At 42.8% G+C, this 21,670-nt stretch overlaps 1 protein-coding gene across 1 annotated transcript; it reads left to right on the forward strand.

Moving 5' to 3' along the window:
• The first annotated feature begins 5,556 nt into the window (after nt 1–5,556).
• On the forward strand, nt 5,557–20,691 carry ANKEF1 (ankyrin repeat and EF-hand domain containing 1). The gene is made up of 9 exons (XM_080407768.1): nt 5,557–5,913; nt 6,382–6,581; nt 8,020–8,169; nt 8,905–9,028; nt 9,926–10,748; nt 13,609–13,835; nt 15,106–15,287; nt 16,495–16,638; nt 17,660–20,691. Exons 1-9 carry the CDS (start codon nt 5,568–5,570, stop codon nt 17,783–17,785), a joined length of 2,322 nt encoding a protein of 773 aa, XP_080263894.1. The 5' UTR covers nt 5,557–5,567; the 3' UTR covers nt 17,786–20,691.
• Nucleotides 20,692–21,670: the final 979 nt, after the last annotated feature.

The following is a 21,670-nucleotide window of genomic DNA, read 5'->3' on the forward strand; positions in this document are numbered from 1 at the left end:
TGTCAACCAACATGAGTGTCTTTACGGTGCACAGCCTCCTTCCAGAGGTCAGCTGTGGGACATGTGTAGCACCCTTGTGCTTTTACAGATAAAACCCAGCACAATACAAAGATCGCAAGCGATACTGAGGATGACAGCTATATTATTCCACTTGTTTCATGCAGGGACTATGTAGTACTGTCAGTCTGGCACCTTCTGACAGCACCAAACAAAACTTCACAGCCTTTGTATTTCAAGTGCTTTGAAGGAGCTGTTCAGCAGTGAAGTCTTTTCATGTGTAATTAGACTATTCTGGAACTGTAAAGTGAGCATATCGGTAATGGGAGCTTTACCTATCATGATGAAGCATGTATGTTGTAGGAGCAATTGAGGTTAATATTTAAGAGTGTGCAAAACAAGGGGAAAACATACATACTTCTCAGTAATAAATGTTCTTTGGAACAGTCCTGGTTAGGAAATTATTTACTACTGACTATCTCATTATTGGATGCTGACACGGTGGGCAAAACCTATTTGCTACGGGCTCCATTAATCCAGGTAACCATGAAGCCAGTGGAGCACCTCTGGGATTGTCCCAGGAGCAGACATGGCTTTCCTGACTGTGAGCTGCGAAAGATGTGAGCTCCCTTTGTGGGAGGGGAGGGCACATGCTTGGAGCATGCAGGGCAGAGCAACCTCAAGGCCACCCTTAGTTTATAGCATGCCAAGCCTTTGGTCAGCACTGCTCCCAGATGGAGACTCGGGTGGTGTGTGCAGACACCTTGCGCTGTACCAAACCATGCCAGAACTGTGTCCGGATTTGTGCTGTGACAGTTTCCCAGGTGTGGCTCTGGGAGCTGTAATCTCCAGCTCTCTAGGCTATGTTCAAACCTCTGGGCAGTTTACACCTTTCTTTCCTTAGTGCAGCCAGTTACATTTTTACCACCACCATCCCACTTGTATTCCTGCATTAGCTCGGCACTCCTCCAAAATGAGCTGTCAGCCAAAAAAAGCCCAACAGCTTGAGGCTTCAGACCTTGGAATAATTTTCTCTGGTGAGCTTTATTTCTCTCTAAAGGCAGGGAATACTGTGAATTTCTCTAACAGGATTTTGATCTACTTATTTTGGAGATCCTGCAGTACCCTAATACCAGAGCAGCAGCCAGCAAGGCAGAGATGCTCTGCTCTTGAAGCCACATTGCTCTGAAATATCCAGTATGATGTTCAGCTGTCAAAAAAAGGATGTTTTGCTTCTTGAATCACAAGTCCTCATTATACTCTCAAACAGCTCATGGAAAGATGATCACCATGAGAAAATAAATGAAGCATAAATACCTGAATATCCCCCCACCCCACCCACACATGCACTTATATACACATCCGCACTTGGGGTGGAATACCAAGTACTCACACCTGTTATGATCTAGTTCCAGAGTTTCCAAAATTTCCAGAGTGTTTCATGCAAGTGTTTCAGACAGGACCTTCAGTTATTTTCATGTTGGAATAAATTTCAGAATACATGTGCTAGCTTTTCTAATATGCATTCAGCGGGTGCTACTCTATAAAGTGAAAAGGGAAATTCACCTAGGCCTTAGGCCAAGGTGAGATGTGTCTCCTTGTTTGTGGCAACAGCAAAAGCAAAATATCTTACACAGAACGGGCAGGGAAACATATTCTGCTGTGCCATGTCTGCACCATCTATTTAGTGTGACTGAGGGGCAAGTGAAGGGCTTGGATGATATATTTTCCAAAGAGGAAAGCAACCCATGAAGGCAGAACAGCGCAAGATGAATAATCCAGCCAATTCGCACTACAAAGTGCTAGCATGAAACAGCTGCTGTACAAATGGCACTCCTTGCAGAGGAAATAATGAATGCTAAAATGATGATATCTATTGTTGTGACTCACCACAGTCCCATGCCTTGCATCACTCGCCTTTCTGTGCTGTTGGACGTGCATCCAGCCACGCATCACCGCTTCCCTGGCAGAAGAGGTTTCACATCAAAACCCAACTCTGTTGTTGAACTTCCTAGTGCTAGAGGTGTTCTGTGAATAACTCAGCAGCCACCCTTGGCTGGGTACCAGACAAACAGCCTCCCCGCAGTGGCCGGCCCCTCTGCCATTACCCTGCACGGGACCGGGGAGCCCAGCAGGAGCACGAAGGGCCAGCCGGCCTGTGCCACTCGGGGGCTGAAAGCAGACACTAAAGGAAACGACAGAAAAGAAATAACGGGGAGCTTGGGAAGTCCCAGTGTCCATGGTGCTGGCCTTCTAGAATGACTCGTGCTACGACTCACAGAAACAGTTCGGAGTGTTTTTCCTCCTGTGTTGGCACTGACATTTTCCCACTGTTAATAAATAGGTTTCTCCTTCCAGTCAGTTCTATGAGCAATTACGTTTCAATCCAAGCCCAACACACCTCATTTATAGCACTGTGCCATGCAGACCCTGCGGGGACGGCTCGGCGGTTGGGTTAGGCCCAGACCTTGTCCTTCCGTTTTTGCGGCCAGCGATTCTAATAAAGTTTAGAGGTGAAACAACGACGTGGTATGGCGTTCCCGGGAGGAAAAGAAGGTTTGGGCGGGAAGCTGAGCGGCCAGCAAGAAATACACAAGGCCACGACTGGCAGCGGCCTGCCCGCGGCGCAGCACCCTCCCCTCCCGGGGCCGGAGCACGGCGGGCAGCCGCCACAGCCAGCCCGGCCTGCCCCGCTCCCCGCCGCGCTGGGGGAGCCGCCGCCTCAGGCGCGCCCCGCTCCCGCCCGCCGCGCCGTTACCGGGGCAGCGCCCGGCGGCGCCCCGTGGCCAAGGCGGCGGCGGGCGGCAATGGCGGGCGCGGCGCCGGGGCGGGGGGCTCCTGCCGCCGCCGGCGGGTTCCCCCGGTCCCGCCGCCCGGCAGGTGAGCGGCCGGCGCTGGGCGCGGCGGGCCGGCGGGAGGGGGCTGCCGCGGGGCGGGCCGGCGGCGAGCGGCCGGGTTGGCAGGGGCACGGCGGGGCACGGCGGGGCACGGCGCTGCCGGGCTCCCCGCTTCACCGCGCGAACGGAGCTACTTCACGGCAGCCATCGGCGCCCCTCCCGCCTGGCTCCCCGCTCGGCGGGGCGCGGGCTGGAATTCACCTCAGGTTGCCGCTCTGCGCGGTCAGACGGGGGAGGCCCGGCGGCCCGAGCGCCCCGTGGGCCGACGCCAGCGCTGCACCATGCTCCCGCTGCAGCAGCTTCCCGGCCGTTAAAGCCGGTCTGCTCTCCAGGCCCCCCTCCTCAGCGGCAACCCAACAAACATCGGCCGGCACCGGATTTACCCCTCACCTGGCTTCCCAGGGCCCGCAGCGCTCCAGGCTTCGCGGGAGCCACCGCTCGCCCTGTGCCATGCCCCTGGGTGCCACAGCACCCCACCGCCGGCTGCCCAGGGGCTCCCCTCCTCAGCCCGGGCCCACCGTGGCTCCCGCAGCCGGTGCCGGTGCTGGCTGGCCCCGGGGCTGCAGGCTGCGGGCCATGGAGCGCAGCGGTCTGGGTGAGGGCTCACGCGCTGGAAGTCACCAGGTGAACCAAAGGCAGAAGAAGGCACGTGTAACCCCGCCGTAACGTCGGGACTGCCTACAGCCCTCGGGACCGGGCACAGGTTCCCAGAGGGCTGAACCTGGGCCGAGATCACAACGTGGGATCCAAACCTGTTCGTTTCAGACGGGGAGCGCCAGGGGAGCGCCCGTCGCTCGGCAGTAAGCTATGCCTCAGCCCAAGGCAAAGCATCTATTGAGAGCTGACAGCAAGGAGGGCTCCAAGAGAAAACCCAGCATTATAGGCTATTCATTATACTGCCTTTCAGTTTTAGGAGGATTTTGCTGCATCACTCCTACTAAACATCAGTCACAGCCAAAAATCCAGTGCAATTATTTGTATAAAGCTGTAAATATAGCGTGGCACTGTTACCATATTCGTTTCTTTTATACCAGCATATAGGCTCATGCTTATCTCTATGGCCAGCATGCAAATGGATTAAATTTAGAAAGTGCTAAGCTATTTTCTTTCGCTAAAGATAAAACACATAAAAAATTTGTTTACTGGTTTGTGAATAGTGATAATTAAAGAGGCGTTTTCAACTTGAAATGTTGAAACTGAAAAATGCTGAAAACTTTAAAAAAGGAGTCATAAGTGCTTCCAGCAGCAGTCAGGGCATCGACGGAGTCAACAAGTGAGAGCACTGGCCGCCAGACCTGCCCCCTCTGTCAGTGTACCTTGACCACAGCTTGGAATGCTTTGTGAGAGAAGAATCTGATCAACATTATTTTCTTAATACTGGGTGTACTGGGAAAAGGATTAATCTGAATTTGAAATGAGTTCATGCTCTCAATGAAAACAATGATACAAGCTGGCAGAGTCAAGGTAGCGATTCTGTTGATGTTTGTCAACAGATAAAATTGTAGCTCAGCAGATGTTACAAGCTTTGGATTTATGAATAGCTTCATGAAGCCCTCACCCGAGCACAACTGTCTCAAAGCCATGTTAACAATCCTTCATTTTCCATTAAACTGTTAGAGGTTAAGTGATAAAAACTCCAGGAAGTATGTACTGTTGGTAGTATTTACTTAATGAAAATTTGCAAGGTTTTCTACAGAAGCATGTTTTGCTTGCTTGTAATTTTACCTGACTCTGGGGTAGGGTTTTCTATCCCACCTGTCTTTGATTCTGTTTCTATGGAAGCTTCTATTAAAACTTAATCCAGTCACTTTAAAGAAATACAGCAAAGAAATATTGACTGTCACGGTTAAAATGTTATGGTTATTTTCATGTAAATTGTTGGGTTTTAATGCTTTGAAGCAAAGACTTTAGACTGGGTAGGAACTTGCTGGTGGTTAAATTGCAATAACCACCAAACTAAAAAAAAGCCTAAAAAAAAAAATCAGAATTGAGGCATATGCAAAGCTGGTTTACTGTACCACATTTTTCTCAAGAAGCGCGTGTTGCATCATCTGGGGGAACCTTTTTCCAGGCCAGTGCCCCACTGTCCACATCTTTTTTTCCTCAAGGGTTTTACTGCAGGGAAATGCAATCGACTCTTATGTACAATGGCACAGCAGGAAGTTCATGCAACAGCTACCAGAGAAAAGAAGGTGCTTGGGTACTGATGAGGTGATGCTACTATCAGTTTTATATTTCAGCAGGTGCAGAGGGCACTGTGACTTCATTTCCTTTTGAAGTACTGAAGTGAGGGATGATAACCTCCCCCTAGGCTTCCAAGTAATTTTAGATTATAAAGGTTCCTTGAATGGAAAGCAGTTACTGTACAGTTTCTTCAGTTAATTTTCACTCAGAATGAAACTTCTTCAGAACAGTTTGAAGACTAGAACACTTTTTCAAGGTGCTGCATGTGTTTATGTAGTCTATATGTATGCTGTATATACTAAATGAGATAAATTCATTCAAAGCTTAGTGCTCTGTCAAGTTAAAGTGGATATTTTCATGCCTTGAACATTGTTTGATTCCTGTTCTTACTGGCATGTAATTATAATCTCATCTCTGAGTTTACATGTTTTCTTGTCTCCCCATGCAGAAATCACTTCCTCAAAAGAAGCCATTTTTTCTTATTCCAAGATGTTGCCGGTAGATAACAGACTTCTAAACTTACAGATCTACAAACTTCTTCAGTGCATCCACCAGAAAGACAAGAAGCAAATAAAAAAGCTGGTCCAGAATGGATTCCCAAATCTCATTAATTTCACAGAGCCTGTGGAAGGATATAGCGCCCTTCATCTGGCCTGCATTAAAAATGACACTGACATGTGCGGCTTCTTGCTGGAACAGGGAGCTCATCCAGATGTCCAGGACAAAATGGGACATACTCCAGCAATGAAAGCAGCTGAGCTAGGCCATGAATTGGTTTTGGATTTATTGGGAAAAGCTAAAGCGGACATGGCTGCTGTGGATAACGAAGGGAAAGGTAAATAAAAAGGAACTTTATCAGACCAGAAATACCATAAAATGACCCCTTAATGTGTTACACACTTGCTACATATGTTGTGTCCCATCTGTAGAGAGGAACTGTGGTGGAGGGCAATCCTTACAGCTCAATGGAAGCTATTGGCCACAAGAGCTTGGGTGAAAAGGAAAATAATTGTCCCTAAACAGTCTAGACATTTAAATAAGAGCTCTATCCAGTACATTGTTGAAAGATAACTTGCGATTGAGAGTCAGGTTCCTCCCATGACCTGTCACATTATAAATTCAGGTTAACTCCCCAAGTTCAAAGGCACTAAACTAGAAGGGGTTTTTTGCATCCCTATACCCTAAGAGAAGTGAATGGGTCTCTGTTGAAGGAGTTGGTCCGTTCAGCTGTGAAGCTTACATGCTAAGTAACCTTTCCAACATTTTAGTATTGCACCATAATCCCTGCTGGTTTTCTCTGCAGGTGTTTTGTTTTACTGCATTTTACCTACAAGACAGCACTACCGCTGCATGCAGCTTGCCCTGGATTATGGCGCAGATGTTAACAACTGTACTACTGATGGGAAGCCTGTATTTCTACAAGCCTGTGAGCAAGCTGATGATATTAAAGAAATATGTCTGAATTTCTTGGAAAGAGGAGCAAATCCCAATGCAAGAAACCCAGTATGGATATTTCTGTAACTAAGAACGTATATACTGGAGTATAGGAGAGTTACCAGCTGGCTAGAGTATATGACCTTAAATCCTCACGTTAAAATAATAAAGCACTGCAAGTGCTTAACTCTGTGGCCACACCTATCCCCTTCTTTTGTACCATCCTTTTTTTTGCAGGGGCAAGAATTTAAGTCTTTTGCTTAAATCACATATCCTGATTTAGTTTTTTGCAGATTAGAGTGCAAATATTTTACAAAAACAAAATTTAACTGGGCCAGCTCTTAGAAGTTTCAGTGCACTGTACATCAGTGGAGCAGTGCCGATTTGTACTTTGCCTCATATGCCCTAAGGTTTTCAGAGTTGAAATAATACTCACTACAAGGCGAGTCCACCATGCAAAACCTGATGGGGAATCAAGGCAGGGATGAGGCATAAGAAACTCTTTTCTATGTCTTAGTCATTTATTTGTTTACTTAATTTAACAAAGACTTAGAGGACTGAAGCTCCGTGCTGTTGATCAAGTCAAGGAGCTCAGGCTTTCCCTTAAAGCTGCCTCTGGCTTTTGCTTTGGTCTTAGTTTTGCAGTATCCTTCCTAGCTTGTAGCTACAGCAAACCCAGTGTTTGAACATCCCTATCCCATCCTCTTATGCACATCTCCACTTCAGGCACTCAGTCTACCTGCGGTATGAGAAAACTGCATTTTTCTGGTCACGTTAACAGGAATGGTTTTGCTAGGCCCAGAGAAAGATATTGGGGAAGGATGTATGGTTCAGTGGAACAATATCCATAGCTCATTGGTCTTTACCTCTCTGTAGAGTGGCAAGACAGGTATTCTAAGTGTTGCTGTGGGCCAACCTGTTAATAGCAAGCAATCCCTGATCCAAGATGCACTCTGTTCTTGGGAAGGTCACCAGATCTACCAAAGTCAGCCATTACAAAGAAAATAGGCACTGCTAATCAGTAGTATCTAGAAAAAGACATAGCATTAATGTATTAGAATGTGACCTTTTCCTCACAGAACAATAGTGAAATTCCCCAGCTGCTCTGCTTTCCCCATAGCACTCCTCCAGCCATAGCTCCTTATGCTGTTTCATGATAGAGGTGGTATTTTTGTTAAATTTTGTAAACATGCATGAGAGCATGCACACAGAATAAAGGATTCCTTCACTAAGGAATTGGTTTTCATGGGGACTGTTCAAGGGACTCAAGCTACTAATGTACTTGAGTCACTAGGATTTGGCTACCCATAATTTAGGAGCATTATGACTAGATTCTTAAAGTTTACCTACAGGTATCTTTGAAAATATTAAGACTTGCCTCCTTTTTTTGGTAGTACCTGAAAGAAGACCTTCAGTTTTATGCCACCTTGCAACAATCAGAACATATTGTTCCAACCTGAATTAGCATACAAAACGAATTCTGAGTTGTTTTCTTGCTGCCTTGCAGGCTACGGGTCGTACAGCCTTAATGGAAGCCGCAAGAGAGGGTGTTCTTGAGCTGGTGCGTGGTCTACTTGAGAGAGGCGTCGATGTTAATCTATTTGACCTTGAAAGACACAGTGCTGCACATTTCGCAGCCAAAGGAGGCTTTTTTGAGGTATCTTCATTTGTGATGTTAAAGCATTGCTGCAAAGCTAAACCTGGGGTGGCTTTTTGTTTGCTTTTTGGGGGTTGGATGGTGGGTTTTGGGTGGTTTTTTTTGAGAGCAGTACCTCAGCTGATCAGCATAATAATCAGCAATTAAGAGCCGCTTCTTTTTAAGTATCAAAGGGAATCCAGCAGTGATAGAATTTCTCTCATAATTGCAGAGCCTTTTTTGCCAAGGTACCTCTGAGTGTGTGTGCTAGCGTGACTGGTGCGTAGAGCTCTCCATTGGAGAGCTTGTTTCTCTCAATGTGTAGCATGTCACAGCTGTGTAACTTGGGTGAAACATTACCGTTATAACAAGGGCAGATGCAAGCAGTTACAGGTAGGCACTTTCTTCCTGCTCCCCTATATCATCTTTAAAGTACATAAAATTATGCAGTTTTGATTGTGCATGCAATGTCAGAATTTCTTTACGACAGTGGCCTGCAGCATACTGGCAGGAATGAAGATTGTCCTTGGTGTCTACAACTGAACAAAGTTTTTGTGTCCTGTGTTAAGTAAGCATAGTACTATAGAAAACATGAACGGTATGTGTGCATCCATCAGCTGGGCATGGCAGAGAACTTCACAAGACAAGCTGGGAATATATGATATCACATTTATTTGTAAATCATTCTCATACTTGCCCCTCTTAAGAAACAGAGAAGATTTTTGTTTTTCTGTCAAACTGTCTCTGTTTTTCTAGATTCTTAGAATTATTTCAGCTTATAACGGAGACTTGGGCCTGATTGCTATGAATGGTAACACGCCGCTTCATTATGCTGCAGAGGGAGGATTTGCAAATTGCTGCAAGTTTATAGGACAAAGAGGTACATTAAAAATAAGTTACTTTGCAACTATCATATCTATTCTATTTCTGTGCTAAAGGAAAGATCTTATTTGGGTATCTATGAAGGATTTGACTCATGGGTATCGTGTGGCAAACGTAAATCTCATTAGGAAGTGCCTAACATAGGCTATTATGAGTTATTTCTATTCATGTGGCTGAGATAAAATATTTCTCAAAGAAAGCAGCAGAAACATCATGGGTTTGTATAATTTGGAATTGGACTGTATTAAGTGGTTCTGGTTTGAATTGGTTTTAGACATATTGCATTGAAGCTTCCAACAAAAAATTAATTTTTGGTTTGCTGATCACTTAAAAAAAGGATCTCTGTGTCGTCATGGGGAAAACTTCATGCCCGTGGGTATTGAAACATACTCCAAAGCTGCTGCGATCATTTTCTGACTTAATCAAATGATCATAGCCCTTCAAGCTTGGATTCAAGGGGACCATGCAAAATCCAGCCTTTTGTTCTTGTGACTGAAACATTTAACTAGTGATCCATTGCCAAATGGCAAGGTTGGGATATAGAACATTGAGCTGTATTTTAATCTTAGCTTGTTTCTTCTTTACATTTTTACTTAATGGTGGGAAAGGTTAAGTTTCCACTGAACTTCTGCCTTTCTATACATATTCATGAGTGGATGGATAAACAGGGCATGGGTTGCCCAATGAATCTCCCTTTGGGGAGCAAACATGAATGCGTGGCTGACCTTCCAGTTGGGGATCGATGATGTGATTCCATTTACTATCACAGTTTATAGTTAAGGCAGAGTAAAATTGTAGACCTGTGGCAGTTAGTTGCACATATGTTACAAGTCTCTAATATTACATAATTAGGAATGCCACTGCAGTATCAGAGAAACTGTGTCCATCTTTTTAGGCTGTGATCCTACATGGACAAACTTGTTAAAAAAGACTCCAAGAGCCGTTGCCAAGGAAGGTGGTTTTAAAGCAGCAGCAGCAGCATTGCGTAAAATTGAAAAATCCTTTATAAAACAGTCCAAGCCTGGGGCTGAGGAGGACAACCCCCGCTGGGCACTGAGGCTATATGACTGGTCCTTAGAGCACCAGGCTGCCCTCCGCAAGGCATTTGAGGCTGTTGACCAAGGAGATGGGACAGTAGCTAAGGATGATTTTGTATCAGTTATTCAGAAGCAGTGTGCCTTTGTGGACGTTGAACAAATACAAACTATTGCTGAAATGCATGAAGGATCTTACCCTGAGGGAATTAACACCAAAGAATTTTTTAAAGGTTCTAAATACTTGCAGAAAAGTTGTCTTATAACAGCCTTTGGACCCAAAGGGAAGAAGGGGAAGAAAAGGAAAAAACGAAGACAAAAAAGAGGAATCTCCATCCCCGTGCCAATTTGTGTTATTCCAAAGAGTGCATGTCAGCGTAGGGACGATGGCTTCCCTGCGTACATGATTGAGGCTACTCAGTACACTGCTGATAGCTACCATTTTAACCGAGACCACCCATCTGCCCATCCTGTGCATGATGACCGTGCCTGGTATATGGATGAGCCAAGGAAAATGTACATGAATATTAACTACCTTGTCAGAGCAGGAGATGTTCTGTCTCTACAGAAAGCATTTGAGGAGGGTGTGGAAGTAGACGTAAAAGATAAATATTACAAAACACCTTTGATGACTGCATGTGCAAGTGGGAACATGGATGTTGTGCAGTATCTTCTGGAAAAGGGGTAAGATCATTTCAGAGATTTTTTTCAGTTTGCTACTTTGAAAAAGCTTTCAAAAGCATAAATTTCCAGTAAAAAGCTGGATGCAACAGACTATGGTTTGGTTTTTTATTTACATAACATGTAATATTAAGGTTAGTTCCATAAGAGTTAATAAGACCCCATAAGATTTTAATATTACTTCCTGAGTTGCAGAGGGTTAGTTTATGATTTTTCAGATTTTAGGAACAGTGAAATAGAAACATGCAAGAGGTAAGTTCCCCTGTCTGAAATTTGTGGTGTCTGGGCTGTTGACACTTTAGTCAGTGTGTCTACAAATCCAGCCTGCTGGAAATGCAGTTAGTTCATACCCATGTCTCAAGTAGTGCATCCTCAAAACTGAACCCTCAAAATCTGATGAATGATTTTGGGGAAATCTGGCTTAAGTGATTTTTTCTGAAATCATCAAGGCAATCCTGGACTTCCCTGTTCCACATACCAGGGCCTTTGCACACAAATATCTTAAGGGGTTAAGCCTTATAATCACTTTCCTCCGCAGCCTCAGCAGGCTGAGGCAGCAGCACTTACACCAGAATCGTGTGCTGCTGTTTAGTTTGCTCCTCACTTTAGAAGTGTTTCAGCAATTTTGCAGCCTACAGACACACCTGTGAAAAATTTCAATGACAGCTTAAAAATGAAAGCAGTTTAAGAAAGATTCAGTCATACTTGTGGAATACCATAATCTTGCCTTTTTTACTGTCAGACTGCTGTAGTCCTGTACAGTCATTCACATCAACTCTTAAATGAACATTGTTCAAAGATGTTTGCATTAGCTTTGTTCTCTACCTATACCTAGAATTCATTTTAAGTCATTACTCAGGGTAAGTGGCTGTAGTTTTGCTCGGGTTCCTGCAAAGACTTAACGGTACATGGATCTTTGCACACCCTGTTAATTGCACTGACGTTCCTGGACCATATACAAAGTTGTGTAAATGTGTATATTCAGGTCCTCCAGAGATAAATATGCAAGAGTTAGCAAATTTATCTAGCAGATTAGTCTCCACTGCTTTTGTCAAGCTTCATTAGACAGCACTGGAGTCACATCATCATATTTAACACTTAGACCTAGAAAAGTAATAACTTAGTTTAAAAAAATAGTACCTATTGAGATTTTAAATTGACAGAGATCAGAAAATAGAAAGTTACCAGTACAGCGTTTAGCTTTGCATCTTTCGGCAGCATGGACTTTCAGATGCTTTCAGTTTGGCATGAGAGTTCAAATACTTTTTATAGTACAACCTTTTCAATACAGTATCACAAACCTATATTGAGTAGAAAACAAAACATTGGATTTACCCTGAGCTATAGAAAATGCTGAGGTTTAAACATAAACTGATGGTATCTACTTTCTATCTTGTCCCCAAAAGACTCAGAAGTAAATTAAATTCGGGCTAAATGCAAATTCAATGCTTTATCAGGAGAAAATGCTGAAAAACTTTTTAAGTCTGTGCTACATTGTCCCTGTTCCCTTCGACTGGTTTGTTTCTGATAGAACAAAGTTAGCAAAGCTAAGGGTTCAGGGACAGACAGAGTATCAGTACAGGCACAGAGGCTGGGTTGTGAAAGTGGAATAACTGGAACTGCTTATTTTAATGCGAAATATAAAGGAAATGAAAACTGCATACAAATAAACCATAATGGCTGAGCAACTGAAAGGTAAAACCAGTAGGTCAGGGGAATTTACTGTAGTAACATCTCACCAAAGGTAGAATTCTGAAAAAAAGATTAAAAATTTAAAAGAGGAAAAGAACAAATAAATCTGTTCTTTTGATCTAGAGTTAAATTATTAACAATCTGACCTGAAAAGCAAAAAGCTATCCCTGGAAACAGCTTCCTTCATAATTTTTCTTCCTTCTCTCTTTCCTTCCCTGACTTTTTGGAAGATGAGCTCTTTGTCCCTAGAGTATGTGAGACAGTGACCCTAACTCAGTTCAGGACCTCTAGGCTGTCTTTAATACAATGCGACATAATTCACTCTGAGTACTGGGGAACCCCCTCATGAGGGTTTGACCCCTTCTGAACCCGTGCATGGCACAGGTGGGAGATCACAGATCTGGGCATGGACTGTGCTTTCTTCAGGGAACCATATTTCTTCCCTTTTAACACTGTGAAGGGGCTCTAGTGGCTCTTGTTCCCCAAGCCTTGCTTTTGCATGACCCCAGCCAAAATGCTCCCAAGGCAAGCAGTTGCTAAAGGGCTGATAATGCTTTTCCCCTCAGCTTTGTCCAAAGGCAGCACATTGCAAGCATCTCTTCCAAACTAGCCCTTGCATCCTCCATAGCATGCCACTTTTTAACCTGGGAGCAGAAACAGATCTAGTTTAGCGACACAGTGACTGAAAGTTTTAAATCCTCAGCTTTTTGAGACAGAGCTTCTCTGACTCATTTGTCAATTGGCCAGTAGTCAATTCTGCCACATGTTTTTAAGCACCTGTTCTTAGCCCAGAAGCATTCTTTTTTTGAATTCCTTAATCTGCTTTTTGCCATTCTCAGTGAAGCTGGAGCACAAACGTTAGCAGTGTTTTATAGGACTAAGCTGTTTGAATGCCTGTTTTATTACGTACCTTTGAAAACCTCCATGTAGAGAACACTGTGTTAGCTTACAGGGGGATATGATCACCACCCAGGCACACTTACAATCAATATTTCATGATAAGCTATGCGTCATTCACTAAAATGGGTTCAGAGTAGCAGTAGCAATATGAAAATATCTATATCGAATATGCCATTGCAGTGGGCAGCGAACACTGATTGTACTTGGAGCTGCAGACGTTATTGTATCTAGTAGCTAGCTTCATCTGCCACAACTTCTGTTACTCTTGTAGGGCTGATATAAATGCAACAGACAATTTCATGTGGACTCCCCTCCATCACGCCTGCTATAACGGACACCTAGATACTGCTGAACTGCTAGTAAAGGCTGGAGCAGCAGTGGATGCACCTGCAATAGGCAATGCGACCCCGCTAATGAGAGCCATTGAGATCTGCAGATTGGATATAGTCTATTTTTTAATCAGTGCAGGTGCTAACATCCAGACTACAAACAGCAATGGTAAATATCAGCATCTCCAAAAAGGCCTGTTTCCTTATGTGTATACATATTTTATTTTTAAAAACCCACAAACACCTTGGAACACTTTGAGGAGTGATTGAGAATTTGTGATTGCTATCAGGATCAGGATGAAGGTAAGAGTTATGTTCAATCAGTTTTCTACATGTGGAATCACTATTGTAAGTATTAACTTTCTTGGGGTTTATGCATCTAGAAAATAAAGTAACATGCTTAATTACGTGGGTAGGATGACTGTTGCTCCTCACAAGATATAGACAGTTATAAGCGGCTTTAATGGAAAAAACTATCTAGTTATTAATATTATTTGATGAAAAATTAGATTTTTGTTGTGGCCAGTGTATACTCTGTCACCCATTTACATCACTTATTTTTATACATAGGCAGCTCTGGTTAGAAAAAATTCTTGCTGCTTCACATGTAAACATTACTCCCTGAGAAAAAACACACTGAACAGAAAATGAAATCTGAACTGTTACTGAAGTGTTACCTCCCCACAGCAGATCCCTCATTCAGTATTATATCCTCTGTTTTCAGAGTAATTTAAACAGTTAACATTTATCACATGTTAAGCTCTTGCTCTGACATAGCAAGCAACATTGCTACACAATGAGACTTTCCTTACCAAAATGCCTAGTAGGTGAAACCCTGTGTGTAGGAGGGATGTGTAGTCCTTATTTCTGTTACCATGTGAAATTCTAGTTCACACTGCAGTTTAGTTTCGCAACTACTTTACAGCCACAGGGTCTCATCTCATAAGATCCAGGAGAGTTTTTCCTTTATTAAGCACTGAAGGTGTTCAGCCCCATTTAAATGGCTTTCCCTTGACTCCTTGCCAGCCACAGACCAAATACTGGGAGAGGTAGATACCTACAGTAACTTGGCCTATATTCCTAACCTTGTGCTGTGCTAGCCATCTCCTAGTGCTAAATGCTCTCAGACCTCAAAGATCAAAATTACAACCTGCAGGACCAGCATATTAAGCTTCAAATGTCAGAACATTAAGAGCAAAGCAACCACTCCAAGAATTCCTGCAATATTTGGTTTCAAGGCTCATTTCTGCATGGCCTTGTTCTGCAAGCAGTGCTGGTGACTACCAGTCCTACGCCTATGTCAAACATGTTGCTGGCACATGAGTGGTTAATAAATAGAGGCCTAATTCAATTCATGTCATTATCCAGTTGCAATAACAAGTGTCAAATGTCATGTCATTTTCATGGCTTATACAGGTATTCATTTTTTTTAAATACAGGAAAGAATGCTCTTGATATTGCTAAAGTATTTGCAGATTCTAGTATAATTGATCTGCTCCAAAATAAACTGGAAAATTTGCCGCAAGTACCAGAAAAAAAAGCAGCAGAGAAAGAAAAAAGTGTGAAGCCAAAGTCACCTTTTGCACTGATGCCTGTAGAGGTACAAGCTGTGAAAAAAGAGGTATGAGACACGATAATGAAGGAGTGATTTGCTAGTAATTAGTGGAGTGCTGCTTCCTTTCATTTATTCGCTATCCCTGTCTCTCTAAAGCTCTAAATCAGGCAGTTTTATTAGAGTATTTTCAGAAGCCAGTACTTGTTCTTCCCAGTACTAGTACTTGTTCATTGGTTGAAATTTTGACTTGTTAATTATATGAATTTCATGGATTCCCCAGTCCCACTTAAGAATTATGTCCTATATCACTGACAGGACAGAGAAAAATATTTCCTTTTCTTTTCCCATTCCTCCCGAAGTTTATGATTATCCAGCTCTGTTGTGGTAAATACTGAACAACTGGTAACTAATTTCTTAAGGGGAACACCTGTTTCTTCACAGGATAAGCCCAAGGCCTTTCAAATTAGTAGAAACATCTTTCTATTCTGCTAATCAGACTCACCAAGGTGATGGTGCTATCAGGCTTGCTGACTTCTCATTTCCCACCTTGTCTCATATCCTTCCTTTTCTACTGTTGACCCGAGTCCTGCTTCTAAAATCCCACACTAATCTTTGGCTGTTGTACTTCTGAATGCTTTTCCTGCACCCCCTGGAGCCTTGAACACCTTACCATTGCCCCAGTTCCCAAGCTGACATCAGCCTCTGTGACTGCATCCTGATTGTCTTAACATGGGTGGGATACTCCTGATTTACCAGTGGTACTTTTTAGCCACACACAAAATGCTGTTTAGAGAGAAAATGCAATTGTATCTCCATTGCTGGAAGTGTCCTTCAGCAGTCCTGCCCTGGATGGTATAGTAAATATATCCCAGTAGCCAAGTGTTGGTTTTTCCCCTTTCAAAAATGTTTTGAATGTCAGGGATAGTATAGGACTTTCATAGGCAGGAGGGTGACAACCTTAGGTGCTTATTTATTCATCACCCGGCACAGGATGGGCTCGCCAGCAGTACTTAGTGATAGTCCTGTGAGACTTAATGAGCAGTTAATGTTTTAGTGTCCAAGAAGGAGAGTCATCCTCTACTTTTTAAAAGACTTCCCCTCACAATTTTTGGTTATTAAAAAAAAACATCAGCTTTAAGAGAAAAAGATTCTGAATGGATTAAGAAAAATACACCCACAGCAGATAGACAGCAAAAGGAGTATCAGAAGATGCAGGATATGTGCCCTGCTTCCAAACTTGCTGTATTTGTGTAACTGATAACTTCTCTTTCAGCCTTCACAGGTATCTCTGCCAGTTGTAGAAAAGTCCATTCTTGAAAAGTCAACACATTCCCTTAAGGACAGTGTTATGTATCCGAAGTCTTTGATAACCAGTAGTGCTACCAAGGAAGATTACATCGCATTCAAACCCAGAAAAGTACGTACAATAGCAAAACATGAGCACAGTTTCACGTTAAAGGCAGACCTTGCTGTAGATCAAAACCCAGAACAGTCCAATGAGATGACTTCACAATTCAGCTAGCTTATAGATGATATGGCACAGGCTAGAGAGATTGCCACAAAAGACCAGTACACTAAAAAAGTTCATATATATGTGTATATGTATTATATATACACATATATATTTATATAAAACAAGTCATTGTGGAAATCAAGGTCTTATCAGGTTTTAAAATAGGATTAAAGTGGACCTGCAGTAAAATACAAGTGCAACTACTTTCATGGTACAGATTTTCCTGCACTTAAATGATAGGAGTCCTTGTGCATGGGACCAACACCAACTTCTAACTTGCCTTCTCAATTATTTATCACATGATTACTTATGTTGGTGACAGTTACTGAACAAAATGAATCACAGTACACTAAATATTTACTTCCTAAAGTTAGAGTACTAGAAATATAATTTCTGCATCAGGGACTTGTTAATACTCATTCACAAATAACCAAGAAACAGAAAGAGATAATCACAGAGAAGTAATTTTTAAAGTATTTTTTTCTCCTTAAAAAGGAAAAGAATACCATTGTTGACTGAGGAGTTTTGTTTGGAGTTTGTTTACCATTTCCCTAACCCTGACTTGTGGTCTCAGGGGAATAAGGCGTCATTGTCAGCGACTCTAACAGCTAATTACTATTTTCAACTCTGAGGATCTTGGGCCCGGGTCAGTTATTCTAAACAATTAGCTTTGGATCATCTTTGTCACATTATCCCTAATCTGAGCCCACAGCATTACAGACTGGAAGTGACAACAAGAGGGTGCCCTGCTTATACATACACAGATTGTTGTGTATCTTCTGCTGGGAGGCCACGCTAGTTTTCTTCTACATCTCAGGATGGAACGGAGTGCTCTAAAATGGCTCCGTTTTGCTGACAGTATCTTCTTAATGCTTCAGTTACAGAAGTCACGTCCAAATTAACTACAAATAGCTTTGTTTTGTAGATTTGGGCCCCTGATGCCGCAACAGAAGAGCTAGCAAGAAAGCAAGAATTGCTCCATGAACGCTTTGCTCTCAGTGGCCACTCAGAAAGCCTCACGACCCCCTTTAATAGGAAAGTTATGGAATAAGCACACCAGTTGGAAGAACTACTTCAACACATACTCTGCAGTGACGAAGTTCTAAAAGGCTGCACCCTTTGTAAGGAAGGAATCATGCAGTGCTTAGTAAATGTATCTCAGTTATGAATAAAAAAAATTGTAACAAGTTTTTCCTCTGTAAATTATGTTGATTACACACAATCTTTTGCTAAGGGCTTAGTCTGGAAAAAAGTTTATCCTCATGTGATTCTGTCTTGGAGCTGGCTCAGCATACTTCATGGAATGGCCACTGTCATCACACATGCATGCCTTTTGTAAAGGTATGGCTTTGTCAGCTATTTTCCATTGCAACATAAAACTTCTTCCTGGAAGTTTTTCTATGATACCCTTTCTACTAAAAGGGTATTAAATACGAAGATGGCATTCAGTAATTAAGACAGCAATGTTCTTGGTTGTCTATAGAGGCAACAGAAAGGACAGAATTTACAACCAGGACAACTATCATATTCTCCCATACACTTGCAAGAGCGAACAAACCTTTCTTCTCACTCACTGAGAACATATTCCCCAGCTGCAGCATTGCAAAGCTATTATCTAGCCCTTTAGATATTTTTGGAAAACTTGAAAAACATTTAGAGATTTTTGTGAATGTGGGTTCTTGTATTAACATCTCCATCCACAGCTAGTCCAAGTCAGTGCTTGCCCCCCCAACAGTGAAGCCAACAGTTACTGTCCCTGCATTTTAATGAGTTCTTTGGTTGGGAAGGAATTGGTGTCTTAGATGTGAACTGACCAGGCTGCGGTAATTTACTATGAAGAATAGATACTCAAAGTTCATTTTAGGAAGTGTGTAATGTTAAGATTCATGTGATAGGACCAGGCCAAAACAGCATGAGTTGAATGCTGATGGGTATGTCTGCAAAATAGTTGGCAGCACAAAAGTAAGCCCAGTTTGGAGCTTCGAAAAGGCAGCAATAGGTGATAAATTTGGGGTAAGCAGAGGCTGGATGTACTGGGAATGTTTAGCTTAGGGAGGAAGTAAGTGGGAGGGGATGCCATGAAAAAAAAATATCTAAAGAAGCATAAAGTGTGGAGAAGTAAACTGAAGCCTCCTATCTATTCCTTCATGGGATACAAGAACATTCAGACTACAGAAAAAAAAAAAAAACAAACAAAAAAAAAAAAAAGAGAAAGGAAAGCAGCACACATTAAATACTGTACAATGCATAAATAGCCTGTGGAATGCTCTAGCCCAATTATCCTTGGAAACCTGAGAAAATATTTACATAGATTGTGAGAAGAGTCTAGGTAGCTAACACATAAGGGATGAAAATCCCTTGTGTTTCAGGACCTCAGCAAATTACTATAGGGATATGATAGAGAAGGTTTTCTAGCATTGCAGTTCACTTCCCGATTGCCCAGTGTGGTGATGCATGTGTCCTTTAGAAGAGAAGATGACACTGGGCTAGACAGACATGGTAAATTAAATCATCTTGATAGTACGCATTCTTCAAATTTATTTTAATATTGTGAGACTCCAAGAGCTCTCTGGCATAAGAGTACAGCTACTTGGAAAGCTCGTTTTTAAACGTACTCTTCTTCTTTTTTTACCTGCAAGTCTGGGTTCTTTCCCTCTGGTTCATCATTTCTTGTAATAAGAATTAAGTTTTGCCCTTGTTGATGCATGTGATAGAGCATTTCCATGCCTGGATTTGCCTAGTTATGAAGAGAGCAGAGTGGAAGATTGTTGGGCAAAGCCTGCATGGTCATGTTCTTAAAGACACCACCACTGCCTGCATGACACAGCGTGCAGTGAACCCTTTTTAACTCTGGCTGCGCATCCAAATGTAAATGTGATATTTAGTGATAACCAAGACAAATCCAAAGCAAGTAGATTAATCTAGTGAGCCACTATCTTCAAATATCACTACTGAACATATTGTTTGAATGAATAGGGTTGTACATGAGTATTTTATGGCAAGTTGCTGACATTAAGAAAATATCCTGATATGTCTAGCATTTTTATAGTTCAGTATAACTATATATATATATATAAGTCTTTACAGGCAAGTGAGATACCATTTAAAGTTTCAGCTGTCTTGGAATACTTAATATCAGCATATCATCTTTGCCTGTCAGCATAAAACTTCTGCTGCATTATAATCATCTGCAGATGATTATAAATAAAAAAAATAATAGTATTAAAGTTAGTTGTAGAAGGTACGCAGGCAAGGAGGAGAATGCCTATGAACAATTGTAAAGAAAACTGCGGCTCTAAAAGAAGGAGAGGTGGGGGGTCAATTTGCTGAATAGTAACCATTGAAATAAAATCAGGCAGCACAATCAGAAACTCCTAACTCATCCTGTAAGATAAAACTGTGTTTCTGGCAGGATTATGTCATGGAGATTAGCTAGGAGAGTTCTCTGCTGTTAGAGCCAGTTGCTCAGCTCTCCTCTCTGCACGTACTGCAGAAGTACTCCTCACTTAGGTAACCACCGCCCCACTAAGGTACAGGATGTTTTCAGCTGGCTGTGTTCATTAGGGTTACTGTAAGCAAGTGGAAGAGAACTTGAATGCAACAGGAATGAGCTAAGCTGGCCAGCAAAAGGGGCTGTCTCCTGCATCAGTTTGGGACACAGTGTAGAATCAGGCTTGTTGGCAAGTAGCCTCTGAAAAGATTGTTTGGAAGAGAAAGCACTGAGAGGGGGCTATTTTCTGTTCCCATAGGAAATCCATATGCACACCATCCTCATGCTTTCTTTTCTCAGCCCGAATGGGCTACGAGCCTTCACAGTCTTTACAAGTCCCACAAAAAGTAAGGGGGAAGAGTTGCACATCAGCTGTACACAACATGATGGCAGAATAGAAAGAAGTATTTGTGCTGCTTTGGCCTGCTGGCTTCTCTCTGGCTCCCTGGTCTTCTCCGTAACAGGCTGCCCAAACAGTTGGCAGACTCGTCTTGCAGGCTACTGTCCTGTCTCTCACCCAGTCATCAGCTCGGGCTTGGCTTTCTATGGGAGCACAGTGCAAAACGACAGAAGCAAGGCAAAGCATCACCACACACAACACAAGGTTAGCCACTCAGTTGCAAAGACAGCTCATTTTGTGCAAAAGAAGAAACAGTTACCAAACATGCACCAGTGATGTTATACATGACTACACGTTCCAGGGATTTCTGTCCCCACCCCAACCATTTTCTTAGGCTAGCTTGGTTAGTGCTTCTTGCTGCTACTACAGGACTATGGTATTGGTTAGGGCTGTCAAAATCTGTCTAAACATGAAGATCTTATCAGCTGAGGGGGCTCAGTGCTGTCCATTGAAGGTATCAATAGTGTCACTATTGTATGTCCGAGCCTTCCCTACAGTTGCTTTTACAGAGGAAAGGCAGTGATATTTGTGTGTTCATTTACATACTGAAAAATTAACTACCTGGTGGCATTTTCAGAGAATTGCATATAATAAGCACCTAACATTGCCTTAAATGGTATTTTGATATCCAACTCCTAATCAAAACGAACAGTGCTCTGAAAAAGTTTTTGCATGAATAGTCAACTCTTTTAGGTCCAGGGGCATCCAGGCAGACATGGGAGCAAACTGAGGGGCTTGGCTGGAGTCAAGAAGTACCTTTCAAGATGGTCCTCCTCGAGCGTAGCAGTGAGTAGGTGTCTAGAGACTCCCCCCTTGTACACCAGAAGGGGAGTAGGAGAAACTTGCACGGAGCAGTAATAGCTGTGTAGGAGGCTTTTAGGGATGTGAAAATGGATGTCACAAGGGGAGTTAAGGGATAAAGCTCCAGACCCTAAAATTGACACCAGCGGAAGGAAAGGTATCGAGTAAAGAGCCAGGAGCAAGCTGTGAGGGAGGGGGAGAGGCCGTGCTAATGGACTGGTCATGGAAAAGCTGAGTGACGATTT

The sequence above is a fragment of the Falco punctatus genome (genome assembly GCF_963210335.1).
Source record: "Falco punctatus genome assembly, chromosome: 12".
NCBI classification, from domain to species: Eukaryota; Metazoa; Chordata; class Aves; order Falconiformes; family Falconidae; genus Falco; species Falco punctatus.

Coding starts and splice junctions, on each gene's coding strand:
- ANKEF1 (XM_080407768.1), top strand. CDS start 5,568: ATGTTGCCGGTAGATAACAGACTTCTAAACTTACAGATCTACAAACTT. Junction 13,836..15,105: donor CCAGACTACAAACAGCAATG/GTAAATATCAGC, acceptor TTTTAAATACAG/GAAAGAATGCTCTTGATATT. Junction 16,639..17,659: donor TCGCATTCAAACCCAGAAAA/GTACGTACAATA, acceptor TTTGTTTTGTAG/ATTTGGGCCCCTGATGCCGC.